This window comes from Medicago sativa, chromosome 8 (genome assembly GCF_051527215.1).
Source record: "Medicago sativa cultivar Bolivia chromosome 8, Bolivia_mono, whole genome shotgun sequence".
Classification (NCBI taxonomy): domain Eukaryota; kingdom Viridiplantae; phylum Streptophyta; class Magnoliopsida; order Fabales; family Fabaceae; genus Medicago; species Medicago sativa.
In genome coordinates, this window is record NC_140756.1 from 67,106,215 (window position 1) to 67,126,671 (window position 20,457).

Consider the following 20,457-nt stretch of genomic DNA (forward strand, 5'->3'; position numbering starts at 1 on the left):
ATTAATATACTTTTTATCTCATAACATATTACATTAATCAACGTAGATTGATATTAATTTTTTATAATAACATAGATTGATATTTTGTAACATTGCCGCTTCACATAGTGCATTGAATTTTGATCCCCTAGAATTTTTTCTAGGAGATAAAAAAAAAATATCACCAACAACAAAATTAAATAAATATTAGCATAGAAACATAATTAAGTTAATGTGAGAATATATTAGTAAAATTTCACAAAGAAAAAAATTTGATGCATGCACTATCATCCATAAAAATCACATCGATTAAATAAATGTGATCTCTTTAAAATTCGGCATTCTTTATATTTTAATGATCCTAATCTTGAGTCTCCATATTTTATATATAGAGTGTGAATAATGTTAATAAACCCTTTGAAAGGAAAAAAAATCATTAGTATATAAAAAAGTTTATGGAAAAATATTACATTGTGCTAAAATTATGTGAGTAGATGTTTAGCGAAAATCCCTTAATTTTATAGCCCTAAAAATATTTGAGTAGTTAAAATTTTGATTGACGTATGATGCTAAAAGATAATGAAATAACAAATAATTTAAGCAATTTAAAAAACAATAGGATTTAAAGATAATATATAACAAACCTTTAAAAGAAAGAAAAAGATTTAATATATGTAGTTTGTTGAGATAATTATGTTACATAAAAAATAATAAAATAATATACTAAAAATTTGAAAAATAATCAATAGTATATATATAAAGTAAGGTTTTTTTATGCCACATGTCACTTCCACATTAATTCTAAATATTTTTTTATTTTTTCTATTATTAAAAACCAATATTTTATTTAACATAAATATCTCAACAAACTTTAGATCTTATGCACTCAATATTTTATTTTTATTTTTATTGAATTTCTAATATTTTATGTATTAGAAATATCTCAACAAACTACGCATCAAGCAATCAATCAATCAATCAACCAATAGTATATATATAAAGTAAGGTTTTTTATGCCACATGTCACTTCCACGTTTATTCTCAATATTTTTATTATTTTTTTATATTTTATTTGACATAAATATCTCAACAAACTTTTAATCTTATCCACTAAATATTTTATTTAATTTTATATTTAATTTCTAATATTTTATGTAGCAAAAATATCTCAACAAACTATATATAATACTTTCAATATTATCCATTAAATCTTCCTTTTTTCTTCTTCTTTTTTTTAGGAAAAGAAGTTTCAATTAGTTATTATATAATCTTTTAACACCATATTATTCAATTAGTTTTTTCATTGAGGAAAAAAATGCTTCGATTTGTTTTTTTTTTAACTATAAATAAATGAGATTTTGTTAATCACCAAAATCACATATTTTGAGCAGAAATCGAAACTCAAACCTTCTTTTGATCTAAATTTTTTTTTCTTCATGTTTGACAAAAACCTATACTATCGTTTCTTCTACTTATGCTTAAATTTTTATTTTTATATATATAATATAAGATGGAACTAACATCTACGAGTGAGTTTACTAATTGTTTTTTTTCTTTCTTTCAGGTCATTGAACTATTGTTTCTGGTATCCATTACAAACACCTACGAGTTTCAGGTCCTTGAACTAACACCTATACTATTGTTTTCTTTTTCTTTTTCCGATTCAACGGTACCGCTCTTCTCTCCATTCTTATTCATAATTCATAATTGATTTTGTGGCATCCATTCCTATCTTGTATTATTATTATTATTATTATTATTATTATTATTATTATTATTATTATTATTATTATTTCACCAGTTCCGTAGTTTAGCAATAGGTATTTTTGCTTATGTTGATCTTTTATGTTGTTTTGTGTGTGAACCCAGTATAACGGACATTCATAATTGGTGCGTGCCGTTATAGCAATAGGTATTGGCATCCATTCATAATTGGTGCATGCCAATATAGCGGACACCGTGAACCCAATAGTGTATAGGAACACACAGTCATTTCTAAATAACAAACCAATCACAGTCGTTTGTATTTCTAAATCAATCAATAGTATCAATAGTATATATATAAAGTAAAGTTTTTTATGTCACATGTCACTTCCACATTCATTCTCAATATTTTTATTATTTTTTCTATTTTTAAAAACCAATATTTTATTTAACATAAATATCTCAACAACATTTTGATCTTATCCGCTCAATATTTTCTTTAAATTTTGATTGAATTTCTAATATTTTATGTAGCAGAAATATCTCAACAAACTACTCATAATTCTTTCAACAAAGTTTACATCAATCAATATCAATCAATGGTATATATATAAAGTAAGGTTTTTTATGCCTCGTGTCACTTCCACGTTTATTCTCAATATTTTTATTATTTTTTTATATTTTGTTTGACATAAATATCTCAACAAACTTTTAATCTTATCCACTAAATATTTTATTTAATTTTATATTTAATTTCTAATATTTTATGTAGCCAAAATATCTCAACAAACTAGATATAATACTTTCAATATTATCCATTAAATATTGGTTTTAAACTTACTTTATATACTATTGATTGATTGATAGTATAGATTAAACTTTTTGTTTTAAAAATAAAAGAATTTTTATTTTATTTGTTATATTATTGTTGTCATTGAAAAAGATAAATATGGTTTGAGTTTGTTACATTTGAAATTCACAAATATCTATATCTATACTTATAGTTTTAGTGTATGTGTGTGTATATATGTATAATCGTTTGTAATTTACTTCCAAATTTTTATAAAATATCGTTGATAATCTACACGCGTTAACGCAATAAAAAAAAGCGGAAAAGACGGGTACGAGTTCCCTTCTTTTTATAAAATATCGTTGATAATCTACACGCGTTAACACAATAAAAAAAATAGTGGAAAAGACGGGTACGAGTGCCCTTCTTTTCGCTACTATGTATGATAGATATTATGTACTTTCATAATGTAACAAACTATAATTATCTTTTTCAATGATACCAACATTGTAACAAATATAATATAAATACTTATTTTTTAAAATGATACAAACAAAATAGCATTTTTTAGTCTAATTTGTTTAAGAGTATAATTTGAGGTGAAAATGTCAATTCAAAATCATGCATTCCTTTTCTATATAACTAGCGATAAGACAGGCACTCACGTGCCCGTCTTTTTGTTTTTTTCTTACTGCGCTAACATTTGAAACTTATGAATGATGTTTTTTTTGAAATTTTGATTTTGATTAAAACTAAAAATAGGCTTAAATAGTTAATCTAAATTATTAATTTTTTAATAATACCAACAACAATCTTTATTATAAAAAACTTGTTTAAGGGTATAATTGAGATATGAAAAAGTATGTATAGTCATACTCATCTAGTTTGTTGCACTTTTTAAATTATAAAGGAAAAAAATTGGGCAATATATATTTATAATGTTACACTTTTATTTTAGAATATTTGAATTTACTCTTATCTATTTGCTATGTGTTATTTGTATTTGTAACTTTGGAAAAAGAAAAAGACATTCCAAAAGAGTCAAAAGATACTATTTTCTTTATATATAGTAAGTGTATATATATATATATATATATATATATATATATATATATATATATATATAATATAGATATAGATATAGAAATATAAAAAAAATATAGAAGAAATATTTGTCACTGATAAATATTTAAAAAATATTGGACAAATATTTATCATTTGTAAATAAAATATAGGCATAATTGCATGTTTGAACTCTAATGTTTATTTTAGGTTTCAAGTTGGTCTTTTATGTTTTAAAAGTTTCAAGTTGGTCCCTTACATTTTTAAGGTTTCAGTGTGGTGGAGGTTGAGTCTTCACGGTGGAGGATAAAGGTGATTGCAGGAATGTTAGCACTCCAACGCTCAAGTTAGTATCTGAATGAGATGGTTATATGCGAAATGTGGTAAAGGTGAAGTGTACCTTGAAGGTGACGTTGAATCACCCTTATATAGGCGCAGAGAACACTAACGGTTCCTGCGAAGTGTGACGTCATCTTAGGAGGCTGATGGTGATGACATAGACGATGGAGATAGAGTTAAGGCGTACTCCTGTGCGGTGATCCGCACATGACTTCATATGCTCCTTCACCGTATTTTGCCTTGTTTATCTTTGGCTTTGACTTAATAGGCCTTGCTTTATTAGGCTTCTAGTCGGTCTGGAACACCTTTAGTAATTTTTTATATTCTGTTTTGGACCGAGCAAACAGCTAACACCCTTTTACATAGGCCCAAACCAAAACATACCCTCTCTCTGCAAGGGGGGTGCTCGTAGCACTCCAGGAAACCAATTCAAACGAACTAGGAACGACTCCTTAATGTGCCCTAAAACTTCTCCTCAACAATTACGGTTCCCACGATTTCATTACCGTCGAGCGCCACGAGTTTTCCCCACCACGACTCTTGCACCTCTTCACTATATAATGGGACTCTCAGCAGTCCCAAAGTTACGATATTTTTTTTACCCCAAGGGCATTGGTTAAACATCCAAAACAAGTAAGTTTTTATGAAAAAGTTGTGTAATCATTACTTGATCAAAAGTAACATCTTATATTTCCAAAGCAAAATTTATATTTGTAGATTCCTTAACCATTGCCCTGAGGGCACTGGTTAGCAAGACCCTTATTTTCTAAATTAAGATGTCATGAATGTCTAAAAGAAACGAATATTTGAATTATAAGGAATATTACATGGAGGTAAACCATATTTTGCTCAAACAATATTTATTTAACCCTAATTTTTTTTTGGATAAATACTTGTCCATGATAAATCTAAAAAAAACACGGGAGAAACAACTATCATTGATACTTAAAAAACACGGTAGACAAGCATTTATCACATATAATTATAAATTATTTCTTCTTTTTAGATGGGAGGTAACTTTTTGGTGGTGGTCGGGGTTTGAACTCCGGACCTTGCATATATCATGCATTGTCCCTACCAACTGAACTAAGCATACGAGGATATGTGAGAGGTAACTAAAAGAACACTACAATAATTTAATAAATAATTTTGATCTTAAAAAATATAGAAAGGAAAGCTAATTTTAGATAAAAATATAGTAACTATTACTCATCCATCCCACAATAGATGACCTATTTGACAATGTGCATTATTGACCTAACATATTTTGACCACATTTTTCTATTAACATACAAAGATAAATAATACCATATAAGATGTTGTTGGATTCGTCTCGATGAATATTTTTAAAATATTAAATTTTCATAATTTTTTCTAATAGATAATTGAAGATATTAAAGATAAAACATATGCATTGGTAATAAGTTTAAAAATGTCTCATTTTAGAATTTACTTCGGGCCTCAATATGTATTGGATCCCTCTATTTAATAACGAATCAAATATGGTAAAAATATCTTGAAACTTGTGCAGCCAATCTTTTAAAAATGTAAAAATATGATATTTTCAATACAAAATATTCATTTTGCTTTCCTTAACAAGTGTCATTGTGGTGTAGTTAGCATGCTTCCTTAACTACACCACAAACTGAGGTATCAACCTTGATAGGGCAGCGACGACATCTAGGCATGTTTCCTTTTTCATGGCAGCGAACTCATAGAGGTAGAGTTAAATGTAACGTGGACGTCTCTTTCTCAGCTGACATGAACATAACAGGGATCGGGATGTGTATTCGTGATGAAGAGGGCACTTTTGTTCTTGCTAGATGCATACCATTGTCAATTTTGCCCACTGTTAATGTTGGAGAAGCCTTAGGTCTCTATTATGCATTGGAATGGCTTAGTGACATGAGGTTCGACAATGTTGATTTTGCCTTGGATTCCAAAACTATCGTGGATGCTTTCAATCATACTCGTCTAGATATTACTAAATTTGGACTTATTATCTCCGCTTGCAAAAGTATGTTTAGGTCGAAGTTTACAAACTCTAAGGTTGAGTTTAATCGGCGACAAACAAACGAGATAGCTCACGCCCCTTGCCAGGGTTGCCACATTATTAGCTAGTCCCACTACTTATTCTATTGTACCTCGTTGTATTGAACATTTGATTATTAATGAAATGCTATAAGAACGTTTTATTCACAAAAAAATAAATATTGAGAACATTTGTTAACGAAATCAAAAGTAGTAGTTTTACATTAGAAATTAAATGAAAATTAGAAATTAAAGTTTTTAAACTGTTAAAAAGCTGAATTCACAATTTTTTTTTATCATTTTCCAACATAATATTTATATTTATATTCTCTTAATCAATACCCTAAGAACACTCTTCGTTTTCGAAAAATGATTGTTGATGGATGAAATAGTAGTATATGGCATGGGGGTGGAGTTAGACATGGGAAGAACTCCATCAAGGTAAATATCCATATATAACCAAAATGAGTGAAGACTATCCCAAAAAAACAATGAGTGAAGACAAGATAAACGATTGGGGTTGATTAGGTGAACCCAATAAGACCATCACATTAAATGATTGCTTTAAGCCCTAGATCTTCAGAATCTCCCTCTCAATATGTGTATCCCCACTCTCATTTATATCTCTCTCCCTAGGGAACGACAAAAAGAAGTTTCTTCCTTCTTAAACTTTGATTCATTCATCACCTCTCTCTCCCCCCTCTCTCACCCCCAAAAAAAACCCAGCTGCATGAGCTCATCAAGTCACAACCATAAACAAAGCTATTGCTAGGGTTTGATCAAAGTCATCATAAGAAAGGGAAAGAACAGATTTCTTATAATATGGGATGGATTATAGGACTATGGTCTTTAATGGGTACTTTTTTACTATGTTGGTGGTTTTTGTGTATGAAGAAGAAGAATAAAGTGAAGATGAATGAGAAGAAAGGAAAAGTTCCAAGAGGGAACAAAGGTTGGCCTTTACTTGGAGAGACCCTTGATTTCATTGCTTGTGGATACACTTCTAACCCCGTCAGCTTCATGGAAAAGCGCAAGTCTTTGTAAGATCACCTTCTTTTCTATTATTTGTATATTTTTTGGTATCTTCATCTTCTCAAGGAGAGGGAAATGACATGCATGCTCAACATAACACCTTTTTTTTCCTTTTCATTTTTGGTTCTTACTTTTTTGTTGAATACACAAATTTTTGGAAGTTAGTGGTTATATTAGTTTTAGGGATTTAACTTGGAACTCTTAATTCACAAATCGATCCACATACATGGTACATTTTTGGGTTGCTACTTATCTTCTCTAAAAAGACAGTTGGAAGTTAGAACATTACATCATTGATGAGTACAAGTGATTTCCCGAATGACAAGAACTATCAATGGTCAATTTATTTAGAAAGATATGTTTGTGATTCTTTAAGAGGAATATCCATCATCTATAGTCTATATGTACACATGTAGATGAAAACTAAAAACCATAAAAGTTTTTGTCTATCTTCCCTGTTCTTCTTCTAGTCTATTCTTTGTGAAGGCCCAACTTTAAGAAGCTTAGTGTGGTCCTTTACAATATTCGCATAGAGTATATTTTTATTGGTGATCATGTGTGGGCAATAATTTTGTCCTTCAATGTGGTCCACATATACACTAATGAAGCACCATGTAGGAAAAAGAAAGTATTAGTTTTTTTTGAATGAGGTATCATGTGTGCAAACCATAATTGATGATAAAACTTTTTTTAAGAGATTTAACATTGTATTCTTGTGTTTCAATTCGATTTTAAGATCTTTAATTAAGTTGAAAGATATCATTTACTATCCCACCAAAATGCTTTTCGATAGAAAAAAATTAGTTAAATTAAGATAGTAATTATTACAAAAAAAAAATAAAGAAATATTTAATTGTCATGTTGCTTCTTTCTAGTTTCTTTAATTTTAATGTTTTGTCACATCAAATTAATTATTTTAGCACCCTTTATAGCTTTAAGTGCATGATTGGGAGAAATGGATCACAAATATTCAAAACATAAAAAGAAAAAGAAAACATCTAAGAATTAATAAAGAGAAGCTTTTACTAAATTGTGTGGATGGATGAGCACATTATATTAGTTGTATATTGGTGGGTAGTGGATTGAATCATTTGTATAGATAGATAACCTCCTTATTTTCCTCATAAAGCATTCTTAGTCTTATTGGAGAAACCAAATTAGTTTTGAATTGTTATTCTTAGTCCCATAGATATTTTGTTAGTAGTATTTGTTTATTGTCAACATGGCAAAGGGCTAGTTATTTTGCATGTTTCACTCTAGTGTAGTATGTATATGTTGCGTGAAACTAACAAATTAGAAATGAATGCAATGAATATGGAAAATTAATTGTCAAGAAATGGGTAAATTTCACTTTGCTCAAAAAAGAAAAAAGAAAAATAAGCAAATGGTAGCATTTCACAATTTCTATGTAAAGGATACCTAGCCTATAGTCTACGAGTGTCCACAACCTATGCCTTTAAAATTGAATTGAATGAATGTAGCTCAAGAAATGCAGGTACAGATTACGGGGTTTTGGAACATTTAACCCTCTTTCATGTCACAGTTAATAAATGTTACTCTTTCTCTTTCAAAAAAAATACTCCCTCCGTTCCTTTTTAAGTGTCACTTTTGGAGAATTTTTTTGTTCCTATTTAAGTGTCACTTTATATAGTTCAATGCAACATTAAATGTTATTTTACTAATATTACCCTTATTTATTATTGTGGAGAGAGAAATATATGTAATGAGATATTAAATAAATAAGGTTATTATAGTAAATATAGAAATTATTGTATCAAAAGTAGCAACATTTATTGATTGTCTTGGTTTGTGTAAAATGTCAAAATGTGACAATTAAAAAGGAACGGAGGTAGTAAAAATAAATGTTACTCTTTTTATGAGGTTGTACCGTTGTAGGCTTGCAGCTTCTAGGGAGAGGAGCATATATTCAAAGAAGTATAGAAACAGAAAAGGCATGCTTACATTAATTAGAGTTAGCTATACATAGAACCTTAGCTTAGTGTTAACTGCAGTAATGTTTGCTTCTGCAGGCAGTAACCAATATACCCAATATTATTCTTCCCCCCAAGCCTCAAAGTCCATCTTAAAATAAGAAAAATTAGTTAGGAACATTATGATTTTGGAAATAGATTCCTTATGGAATTAGCTGTCACTATATTTATTTTAGTTAAAGATTAGACAATTGAGACCGATTACCAAAACTATAATGTGATACTCCACTTTGTATCAAATATTTTGGATATGATTGAAATAGATCGCCTTAGTGCTTAAAAATTGGATCAGTCATCGACCCAATCAGAACATTGAGTCAATAGACCCTTGATCTGACGAGTGTGTCACTCATTGAACCACATAAATTGATCTGTTTAATATTGTCTTTGTTTTTTAGTGTGGTGTATTTTCTCTGGGGTGGTGTCTTTTGGTGTTCCGTCTATATACGCCACTTTTTGTATTCTATGTCTTTCCGTTTTCATTCGAGTGCGGTGCAATTTTTGTACTTCCCATCGTGAACAATATTAGCCGATTCAAAAAAACAAAAATATTGTCTGTGTGTGTACGCACACACATTATATATTTTGGGTAACTTACGCAACTTGCAACTTATATAACTAGTGGTAAGGAAAGTTTATTTGGCCAAGTTACCAAGGTTCAACTCTTAGGCTCTTAATGTGGTTGAATCGACCAAGTTTTTATTTTTATTTTTATTGTTCAATCGAATTACAACCAAGTTGATAGCATAACCAATATGATTGTTTGACGAGACTGTTTATATGTTTGGTTTTCCGTTTAATTGGTTGGACCAGTCGGTCCCAAACTTAAAACTATGCCCACAACTACTGCATTGTGTGCCGGTTGTCGCAGATCCAATTCAACGAATGCGGTTAATTCAAGCCCTTTTTACCGGCAATTTGGTAATAAGTTTTTTCTTCCATTTTTAACACCACAACTTATAATGTGTGCGCGCACGTGCAGGTATGGTGATGTATTTAAGACGAGTATTTTGGGAACCGGTGTGATTGTGTCCACGGACCCAGATGTGAACAAAGTGATTCTACAAAACCAAGGGAGCATCTTCATCCCAGCTTATCCAAAATCAATTAGAGAACTAATGGGAGAACACTCTATACTTCAAATGAACGGGAACATGCATAGGAAACTTCATGCACTCCTAGGAGGATTCCTCCGATCCCCACAATTCAAAGCTCGAATCACAAGAGATATTGAGCACTCTGTCAAACAATGTTTAGCTTCTTGGACTCACCAACCAATATACGTTCAAGATGAAGTCAAAAAGGTCCGTTTATATTTTATCAATGCTTGTTTGAATTATCAAATGACATAATTACCACAAGTCATCGTGATTTTGGTAAAAATTACACTTTAGAGTTTCACAAAATTATTGTGTCATCGTAACATTTGCATAACTTACCGTCAATCTGCATACACTAAATCTAATTATATTCTATACACTTATATCGGCTTCCATGTCATCAAAATACATTTTTTTGCTAATAAAAATTTAGGCTCAAAGGTAGGAAAAGATCTTTACACATACTAATTAAATCATTTTGTAATTTTTTTTTTCTATTTCAAATCTCTTTATCCTCTTATTTCTTTCTTGTTTTTTTTAGGGATTCTTTCTTGTTTTTTAGGTCTGTCCTTTTTTCCCTTTCTGCTTCCTTTTATCTCTTTTTCCCCCCAAAGCCCCCACTCCTCTTTTGAGGCTATTAGAAAATCTTTTTTCCTTGCTGATTTTCCTACTTTCTGTGTCATACATGTCTTTATTTCATCAACCTTGCATTAAAGTTTACCCTAGTATTCAACCCGAGCCCACCCAACAAAATGTAAGGGCTCTAGAGGAAAGTGAGACCATTATATTACTTTTTAAGAAATGATGAGAGCATATGATATTAGTATGGAGTGGGACATATGCAGCACACTGTTTCATGTTGCATGTGATCACGGCCATTGATTTGAAATCGGTCTCTTCAAATTAAATAGTAGTAAGTTTCATATAGTTAATCAATTCTAGTTGTCGGTCTAATCCGAATCTATTTTAAAATATAGTATTAGGTGAGATCCAATCTATACAAGAGAAATACTAGCCACACTCTCTTTTGAGCACTCTCTCTAGCACTCACTCTTTTATTGGGTAAAATCAATGTGGGACCTACACTTTGGAAATGGAACCCACATAAAGTGGTGGGTCATACATTGATTTCGCCCAATAAAAGAGTGAGTGCTAGAGAGAGTGCTCAAAAGAGAGTGTTGCTAGCATTACTCATTTGTACAATCATATATTTAAGTTGAGTGAGAGGTGAAGTCGAGAGTAAGTGTTTGAGTCGTCGCCCCTTTGTACCAACCCATTATTCATTATATGTTAAGTGCGATTAATTTTTTTAAAGGATAGTAATAAAATTATTAAATATTATATTTAGGAGTATCAATTATAGTATTTTGTCTTTCTCAACTCATTATACTTTTTTTTTTGCACACATCAAAGACCTTCCAACATCTTAATGCCCCTACTTAGGTCACAAGTTTGCGTTACCAAGCTCGGCTCAACTCATTATACATGTAGTATTACTTATTTGGGGCATAATTTAAAAACAAATGTTTCATTGAAAATTTAAAACATCGTTAATATAATTTTTTTGTGTTAAAAAGTCACTTAATATGGAATGAATGAAAACAAATTATGTTTCATTGAATATTTCAAATGTCAATATATTATTTTTGGTGTGTTAAAATATCACTTAATATGGAATGAAAGGCATATGCAATGACTTAAACACTATATGTTAGATTTTCTTTAGAGGTAAACACTATATATTAGATGTTAATATATACTTGTCTGGTCTTAAATATAAGGAAATAAATATATATTTCTTTGAAGGGATAATGAAAAAATATTATATTTGTAACATTGAGTGATTACATTTTTTTTTGTTTGCTCCATTGGACACACATATCAGATTACGTTTACTATTTTGGTGAAAGTTCTGATGAGCATTGATCCTGGTGAAGATTTATATAATTTGAAGAGAGAATTTGAAGAGTTCATAAAAGGGTTGATTTGCTTGCCCATTAAGTTACCAGGAACAAGACTATATAAATCCTTGAAGGTTATAATTCCTCCAACTCATCAAAGTTAATATATTATATAAATACAAATATTGTTATTGAATAGTAGTAATTAAATAATATATAACCTTAAATCAGAGACAATTTGATTATTGGTGCAGGCTAAGGAGAGAATGATGAAGATAGTGCAGAGGATAATAGAGGAAAGGAATGATAATAAGGATTGTGTGGCAAATGATGTAATAGATGTACTCTTGCAAGATAAAGATGACTCCAACACAATCCCTAATATATGGTTGAAAAATATGAGTGAGAACATCATTGAGATGATGATTCCTGGTGAAGAGACTCTTCCTACAGCTATGACCATGGCTGTCAAGTTTCTTAGTGACTCTCCTCTTGCTCTATCCAAATTAGTGGTACGTTTTTTTGTTTAAACATAAAATTTTATCATTTGTGCACATTATTTTCAAACATGTTGCTTATTTGTTTACTATGAGTGTTATGCATTCTAAAATACTACCAGATACGTTTAATGTTGTAAATAATTCCTTTATTAATCTAAAAAACAATGGGAAGAACTCGGGTAGATAGATTTTTTTGGTGTAAACCAGATATCCTCCGCGCGCGCAACTGTGTAGACTAATCATTCGAGCCTTATGAGACCCAAATGGGTGGCAAAATCTCCTTAAGAGTTTTAACGCTGAGTTTTATGGGGCCCAGATGGGCGGCAACCTCTCCCCAAGAGTTTTAACGCTGCTGCATCTCCAAGATTGGATTCGAAATCAGGATCTTGGTTAAGCTAGAAGAGACTCGTGTCATTTCATCTAAACGTTTTTGGGTTATGGGGGTAGAGAGGTTAAACTAGTACTATATGTCACTCCCAAGTCAATTAATAAAGATAATTTTGTAAAATTGTTCTGTTCTTCTTCTTTTGGCTTTGTAAGTTAATTTTTTATTCATAATACAAAATTCACTTCATTTGGGAGCTCAAAAATTGTTTAAGGGAGGGTTTCAGGGGATTTTGGAGGGTTTATATGAATTGTTCTTTCGAAAAATATGAAAGATTATTTTTTTCCATTTTTCTATATATTTTGATCCCCCCAAAATTCTTCATTCCCCTTCCCTCCAAATTTTCAAACAAAGCCTTAATGTTTGTTTGTTTTTGTTGTGGATTAACTCTAATGCACATTAAGATCAAAGCTATATTTATTCAAACTTGGATGATTGGCGTGTGAAGGTGAGTTGGGTGTGCCTAGAAGCGAAACCAAACATTTAATTAAAGTAATCATATATATGAGTATTTTTTATTCCACCACCTACATTCTCCTCCCCCTAATTTTTTTGAAATCAAATTGAATGTAGTTCGTAATTTGACACATTTACATAGTCAGCACATGTCTAGCCTAGCCGTTGAATTGAGATTGAACTGTCAATATTTTAAGCTTGATATTTTTTATTTAAACCAAAAATACAAAATCCAATGAAGAATTTGGAACCTCCAATCACACAGATGTGTTGACTGTATGAATGTGTCAATCTGTCCACAAATCTGTTTTTTTATCCATGCAAAAAAGTCAACATGAATTAGGCTTCAGTGGCACACTTCAATGCTTAAAGAACGTTTCGAAACATACTTAATCACCTTATATCGGTTATGGGAGTTGAACTTACAACTTTATAGTAAGTCAACTCATTATCAATTAAGTCAACTTTATAGGTTTAAGAGAAAGATTTGAGTGCAAACTATGACATACCACTTGCATACATTGGAGATCCATTGATGATGTGATCAATGTACTAGTAACTAGCAAAGTTTGTACAGAACAGAGTAGTACAAAGTCAATCTATACAAACCCATAACATAAGATCTGTGGTCGGGTGCAGTACTATCCACGATGTATGTCCTATATAAAAGTGTTTGGAAAGTGCACAGACTTATGCACGAGTGAGTGTGGGGTTCACATGGATGTTGATGTGCACTGCACTGCACATATGAGGGGTATGTACCGTACGATATCAATTAAATTCAGCGGCTATGAATCAGGACCACTAATTTAATATTTCCACTCAACCACGCAACCACCACTTGTCTCCTCTGTTTTCACCACTCTCCATTTACTCACTTCCTCTGTTTTCACCACTCTCCATTTACTCACTTTGGAGAAAGTTACTAGAAAATTGCTGAAGACACGTTTAGTTTGGCTGAGAAACACTAATAATTTACCCAAATGCTCCCTCGGCAGTTAACTGTCGAATTATGAAACTGGCTGCAGTTAACTGCCGAGGAAAAACTTCTGCAGTTAACTGCCGAGGAAAACTCAAACCTGTTTTTTTTTTTGACAAAAATCATAAATTGTCATTATTAATGTTTATTGATTTTGAATGTTTCAATCATTATTTTGGTATGTTTCAAACAATTGCAGTATTATACTTATGCATATATATCTTAATAAGAATAGCATTTAAATCAGTGTAAAAGTTAAGTATTTGAATATTGTTTTGCACATTACTTAAATAAAAATAATAATTTGTACTAAAAAAAAATCATTAAAATAATTGTGCACAACGATTTTTTTAAGGTATAGTATGTTGTTATATTTTCTACATTAAAATAGTTGTGCACAACGATTTTTTTATTCAAATGCTTAATTTTTACACTCATTGAAATGTTTTTTTTAGGACTTAAATGCTCTTTATTTTTTTGTCAAGATTTAAATGATATTTTTATTAAGATGTATATGCATAAGTATAATACTGCAATTGTTTGAAACGTACCGAAATAATGATTGAAACATTCAAAATCAATAAATATTAATAATGACAATTTATGATTTTTGTCAACAAAAAAAAAACAGGTTTGAGATTTCCTCGGCAGTTAACTGCAGAAGTTTTCCTCGGCAGTTAACTACAGAAGTTTTCCTCGGCAGTTAACTGCAGAAGTTTCCTCAGCAGTTAACTGCAGCCGGTTCCATAATTCGGCAGTTAACTACCGAGGGGGCATTTGGGTAAATTACTAGTGTTTCTCAGCCAAACTAAATGTGTCTTCAGCAATTTTCAAGTTACTATTTGGTAGATGGTGTGACAATTTGAGAAATTTGGTTGGGAGATAAAAAAGAGTGATCAAACTTAGGTACTTTCAAATGATACAACCTCAATCACTTGGTGCTTACATGGCTGTCCTTACAACTATAATATATTACTTCATCGTCCTATTTATAAGAGATATTTTGGTCAACAAAAGTTAATGTATCTGGTCCAATTTTTTAACCAAACACATCAACTTTTGTTGACCTAATAGTTCATATTTCATAAGTGCATATACTTACGCCCAAATTACATGTAATTTTGATGAGTTAAATGACATGTTTATTTTTAGGCAAAATTGGCATGTAGCTCGGTAACATGACATTTATTTTAGTAAATGACTCGCATATTATTTTTTTTTTCTTTCTATTGTGTTTCTTAAATTAAATGTTACACTCACTTTTTTTTGGTAATAAAAGAGGGTCGACACCCTTGATCTTGCTCACTTTACTCTTCTTAGTTAAATGACTAACGTATTGTATATTTCTTACAAAATAATATCACAATAATGACATTATATTGCGCTATATAATTGCACATCTGTGTGAAAAAATCATGATTATTAAACTCTAATTTTTTGAGATATAAAGGATATGTCCGGATATTTAAGGCTTGATTCAATTGACAATGTCGATATTGTTAGGTTATACACCTACACTTGGATTTGAACCACGGATCTCAATCGTTGTGCGTGTGAGTTTCAGTGGTACTTACTACTTCGTTTAGGGCTGGAAATGAGTTGAGTCGAGTCGAATTTGTCTGAGCTCGACTCGATAAGAATTGGTTCAGCTCGAAACTCGACTCGAGTTCGATACGAACCATTTTTTTAACTCGAGTTCGACTTGATTAAAGTTCGCGAACAACTCGGTTCGGCTCGATAGGTTCAAGAACACAATTCAAATTTTTTTTTTTTGTTTTTGCCAAAAAAACATATCGAGTTTGGCTCGTTTAAAGTTCATGAACAACTCGGTTCGTCTCGATAGGTTCAACTCGTTTGCTCGAGGAACACAATTCAAAAGTTTTTTTTTGTTTTATCAAAAAGGTATAACTTGACCTTTTAATTCATTAAAAAAAAAAATTAAACTCACCGATAAAGAAAAACTAAAACTGTGGAGCATGTCGGTCTAAGACCACTAAAGAAAAAAGTAGTGCTTCTCTTTTATAATGACTCCTCCTCTCTAATGTACTTAAACTCACCGATGTGGGACTAAGTTATACATATGTTTGGTTAAAAGCTTGCACAAGTATACAATTAGCTTCTTTTTTTCTTTCTCTCTTTTATTATAATTATTGTTAGTTCTTAATTAAATTAATAATAATTCCTCTGTAAACAAAAGTACTTAAATAAAGAGGAAGCTTGTAATAAATTAGGTATTTTGTCTTTTGATATTTAAGCTTGTACTTTATTAATTTATAGAAAACTAGTATATATATATATATTATCGAGTTAGCTCATGAACCAACCGAGTTGAACTATATACAACTCAAGTTCAGCTCATTTATTTAACGAACTTAATTTTCAGCTCAAGTTCAGCTCATTTGGTTCATGAACCAAGTTCAATGAGTCAATTGTCGAATCGAGTTCCGAACTATTATCGAGTTGGTTCGGTTCATTGCCAGCCCTAACTTCGTTTATAGACAAAAAAAGGATATGCATTACACTCACATCCAATAAAAGTTAATTATTAACCACATTACACCACTTTTGTAAAGATATTTTTAAACTGGTGATATGACATGGAAAAAATGACCGTCTCTTATTGAATGTGTGCGTAAAACTATTTTACAGTGTCAATGTATGTTCATTAATTTTTTTTTGTATAACCCAAATATTGCAACCCTAAGGTCGGGCAAGATCACATGACATTCTCCTTCATGAGTTGCAACACTTTTTATGGTTCAACTCGAGATCTTTGATCGATTACAAAGAGACTCGCCTCATTTCATCGAAATACTTTTAGTCATTTAACTCTTATTTTATAATTAAAGAACTCAGAATTTAAAACATGTTACCAACTTTATTTGTGTCTAGTGTTGCAAGCTAAAGAAAAATATCAGTCATGGTAGCAAAATCTGTAATACATCTAGATCCTAATATTAAAAAGATAAATATGATTGAAAATTCAATTGTTACATATAAATTGGTTTCTACACATAAGTTCAAGTAGCATGTCTCAAACTTGCACTTGAGATTAAGTTTGACAATGATAGGTGGGATTGGACCCCTCAGATTAGTCGACTCTAGGGCTGGATACGAAGTTTTCAACAAAAAATAAGTTTGACAATTATTTTATATATTTGTTTTTCTTGGATGCCAAAAGTTCTACAGCAATAAATATATTATTATTGTTAATAATCCATTTCCATGGGAATTCTCCAAACATTGTTAATGAAATCCATGTGTAAGTAATTTAATTTATATTTAGTTGTTTGTACCAGGAAGAAAACATGGAACTAAAGAAGAGCAAAAATCGTTCCGATGATTATGCATGGAGTGACTATCTCTCACTGCAATTTACTCAAAATGTGAGACTTAATTTGCCAATCAATTATAATTTTACTCTTTCATTATAATTTTAAATTAAAATAGCAAAGCATCACATTTTTCTTCATTGCTGTCTTTAATTTACTTTCAACTAGGTAATCAACGAAACCCTTAGAATGGCAAATATTGTCAATGCCATTTGGAGAAAAGCTATCAAAGATGTAGATATTAAAGGTTAGTTTATGGAGGAATTATTTGTATTGGATCTAAATTTAAGCATATACACCAAAAATACTTGACGTGGTTTCACTAATATAAAAAAATTCAGGGTACCTAATTCCTAAGGATTGGTGTGTTGTGGCATCTCTTACATCCGTTCATTTAGATGGCATGAACTATGAAAAACCTTTAGAGTTTGATCCATGGAGATGGGAGGTAAGTAATTAAACATCAAAATCTCTCTACTTTATAGCTTATACTTGTTTTTGAATTGAAGTTGATACATAAGACTTATATATGCAGTGAAAAAAAACTAATAACCAACTAGTATAACTAACAATTACATCTAATATTGATATTACGGACAAACGTAACCAATGTGGTTGCAATGTCATTCGCGATATATCGATGAAACTAATACAACGTAGCCGCAATTTAAAAGATGGCTTTATAAGGAAATCGTAATAACTCGACTATATATTGTGTGAGTGCAGAAAATTGAAGCTGGAACTAGAAACAACTGTTTTACACCATTTGGTGGTGGACAAAGACTGTGTCCTGGGATTGAACTCTCTAGGCTAGAGCTCTCTATTTTCCTTCATCATCTAGTTACAACTTACAGGTAATTAATCACTTGTCTTGGAAAAAAAGTGAAATTTGCTTTATGAATTTGGTTTTTGAAAATAGATTGTGCTTTGCAGATGGGTTGCTGAGAAGGATGAAATTATTTACTTTCCAACAGTGAAAATGAAAAAGAAGCTCCCAATTATTGTGACAACCATCAACATGACTTGATTGAATTGGAGAATAGAATAGTTCTTGTACAGCGTTATAGATAGATTTATGTATTTGTTTCAACTTAGATGGTAAAATTTGAGTATAGACAAAACAATCCTACTTAGTTATTGGACAATTTCAAGTTTAGAGAAAGATTCATCGAATGAAATATTTTATTCGATGAATCTTTCTCTATCCAATTAGAATTGTCTATTTATCCGAGACGAGACTAATCTAACAATGATATGGTGGTCATCCCAACAAAAAAAGGTGATATGTACTCTTGCAATTAGCATTAGGGTCACATCCATTTTTTGTTAGGAGAAAGGTGCCTATAGGTCCTCTTTGGATTATATTCTAAAATTGATTACTATTTGAGATGATTGGAGCTAACTCTCACATCTTATGTCTCGTTCCATTAAATTTTTATGTTTGATTACAATGTAACGTTTGTGGTGGCTTTAGATCCCCATGTGGATTTAGTTGTGGTGTCTTGGTCCCATGCCCATACCATGGGCTCGTGCTCCACTACTGCCTATATTATCTATTACAATCAGTGGAGTTGTACAACTCTTGTACCACCAGCATGATCCCACAGTCAACGTCACCAAAATGTTGAAGATAGGATTTTATTTTGGTCTTGAAGATGCGAAAGTTGTTTTTAGATGTGTAGAACAAATTTTGATATATTTGAAATGTTTTTGGATTGAGTTAATTTTGCTTATGAATTTGATTATAACTCGAAGTTAGGATTTGTAGTTAAGTTACACCAACAAACTTAGATATGTAGGACAAATATCAAAGATAAGCAACAAATCAAATCACAAGCAAAATCAAAGATTAAAGATAAGAGAGTAAATGAATCAACAAACCAATATTTATTTATTTACTCAGTTAAGCACCAACACTCTCATAACCTTCTTCGTTTGAGGCAATCACAACTTAAACGGAAGAACTACCATTGCACTCTTTCTCAAGACAAACCTTCTTGAAGTGAACGGCCTTATGACAAATGAAGCATTTGTACTTTGATATTTCAAACTCGTTTGACCTTGATTTAGATCTAGACTTGCTCTTGCCCTTTCATCCACTCTCAGCCCTTCCTCTTAACACTCAAACATTCACCACTATCATTAACCTTCAAGTCGTTGAATTTGGTTAACTCCTTGATTTTCAAAGCCGTTTGGACCTCCTCTAAGGTAATGGTGTTGTCCTTTATGTAAAGGATGATAGCCTTAAAATCCTCAAAAGATCTTGGCGAAGAACAACACAAAAACAAAGTTTTGTCCTTGTCATCAATGTTCACAATAGGTTTAGGCTCTGCCATCCTAAATGAGTAGAGTTGTTGTTTCAAGAATTGTCTATGAGTCAATGATTTGATCATATACAATAACACAAATTTGGACCACCTCAACGTCACACTTGATTCCTTTGTGACTTCCCTTATAACCTTATCCATGAGACAGAAAAATAACACTCTTTGTCTTGTCTATCATCTCTACCTTCGTAGCTTGTGTCAAGTTTGCTGACATCACAACTTAACCCCACTCATTTTTTAACACACTTCTGTTTTGTCAAAACCTCTTGCAAACCTGTTGCTTCCAGTAAACTTCTTAGTGTCCCACTTGAACCCTTGATGCTCACTTGACCAATTTACCACCCCTTCGATCCACGGTGGGTGCCAAATATTTTAAATTCAAACTCAAATCACACCAATAACTTAGATGTGTGGGACAAATATTAAAGGCGGCCAATAACCAAGAAATCTCAAGCAACATGTCTAGTAACTAAGCAAAACAAAGATCAAAGATAATGGAATAGAGGAATCAACAAAGTTTATCTCAGTATGACCTATGTTTGAGAGAAA

At 31.2% G+C, this 20,457-nt stretch overlaps 1 protein-coding gene across 1 annotated transcript; it reads left to right on the plus strand.

Moving 5' to 3' along the window:
- Positions 1-6,250: 6,250 nt before the first annotated feature.
- LOC146900741 (3-epi-6-deoxocathasterone 23-monooxygenase CYP90C1-like) lies at positions 6,251-18,996 on the plus strand. The gene is made up of 9 exons (XM_085733851.1): positions 6,251-6,945; positions 9,911-10,232; positions 11,914-12,063; positions 12,184-12,441; positions 17,549-17,635; positions 17,750-17,828; positions 17,923-18,029; positions 18,308-18,435; positions 18,515-18,996. The coding sequence occupies exons 1-9, from the start codon at positions 6,728-6,730 to the stop codon at positions 18,606-18,608; spliced, it is 1,443 nt and encodes a 480-aa protein (XP_085589977.1). The 5' UTR covers positions 6,251-6,727; the 3' UTR covers positions 18,609-18,996.
- Positions 18,997-20,457: the final 1,461 nt, after the last annotated feature.

Excerpts from the sequence above, each read along its gene's own strand:
- LOC146900741 (XM_085733851.1), top strand. The coding sequence starts at position 6,728 with ATGGGATGGATTATAGGACTATGGTCTTTAATGGGTACTTTTTTACTA. Across the intron at positions 10,233-11,913 it reads TTCAAGATGAAGTCAAAAAG|ATTACGTTTACTATTTTGGT; the intron begins GTCCGTTTATAT and ends CACACATATCAG. Across the intron at positions 12,442-17,548 it reads TTGCTCTATCCAAATTAGTG|GAAGAAAACATGGAACTAAA; the intron begins GTACGTTTTTTT and ends TGTTTGTACCAG.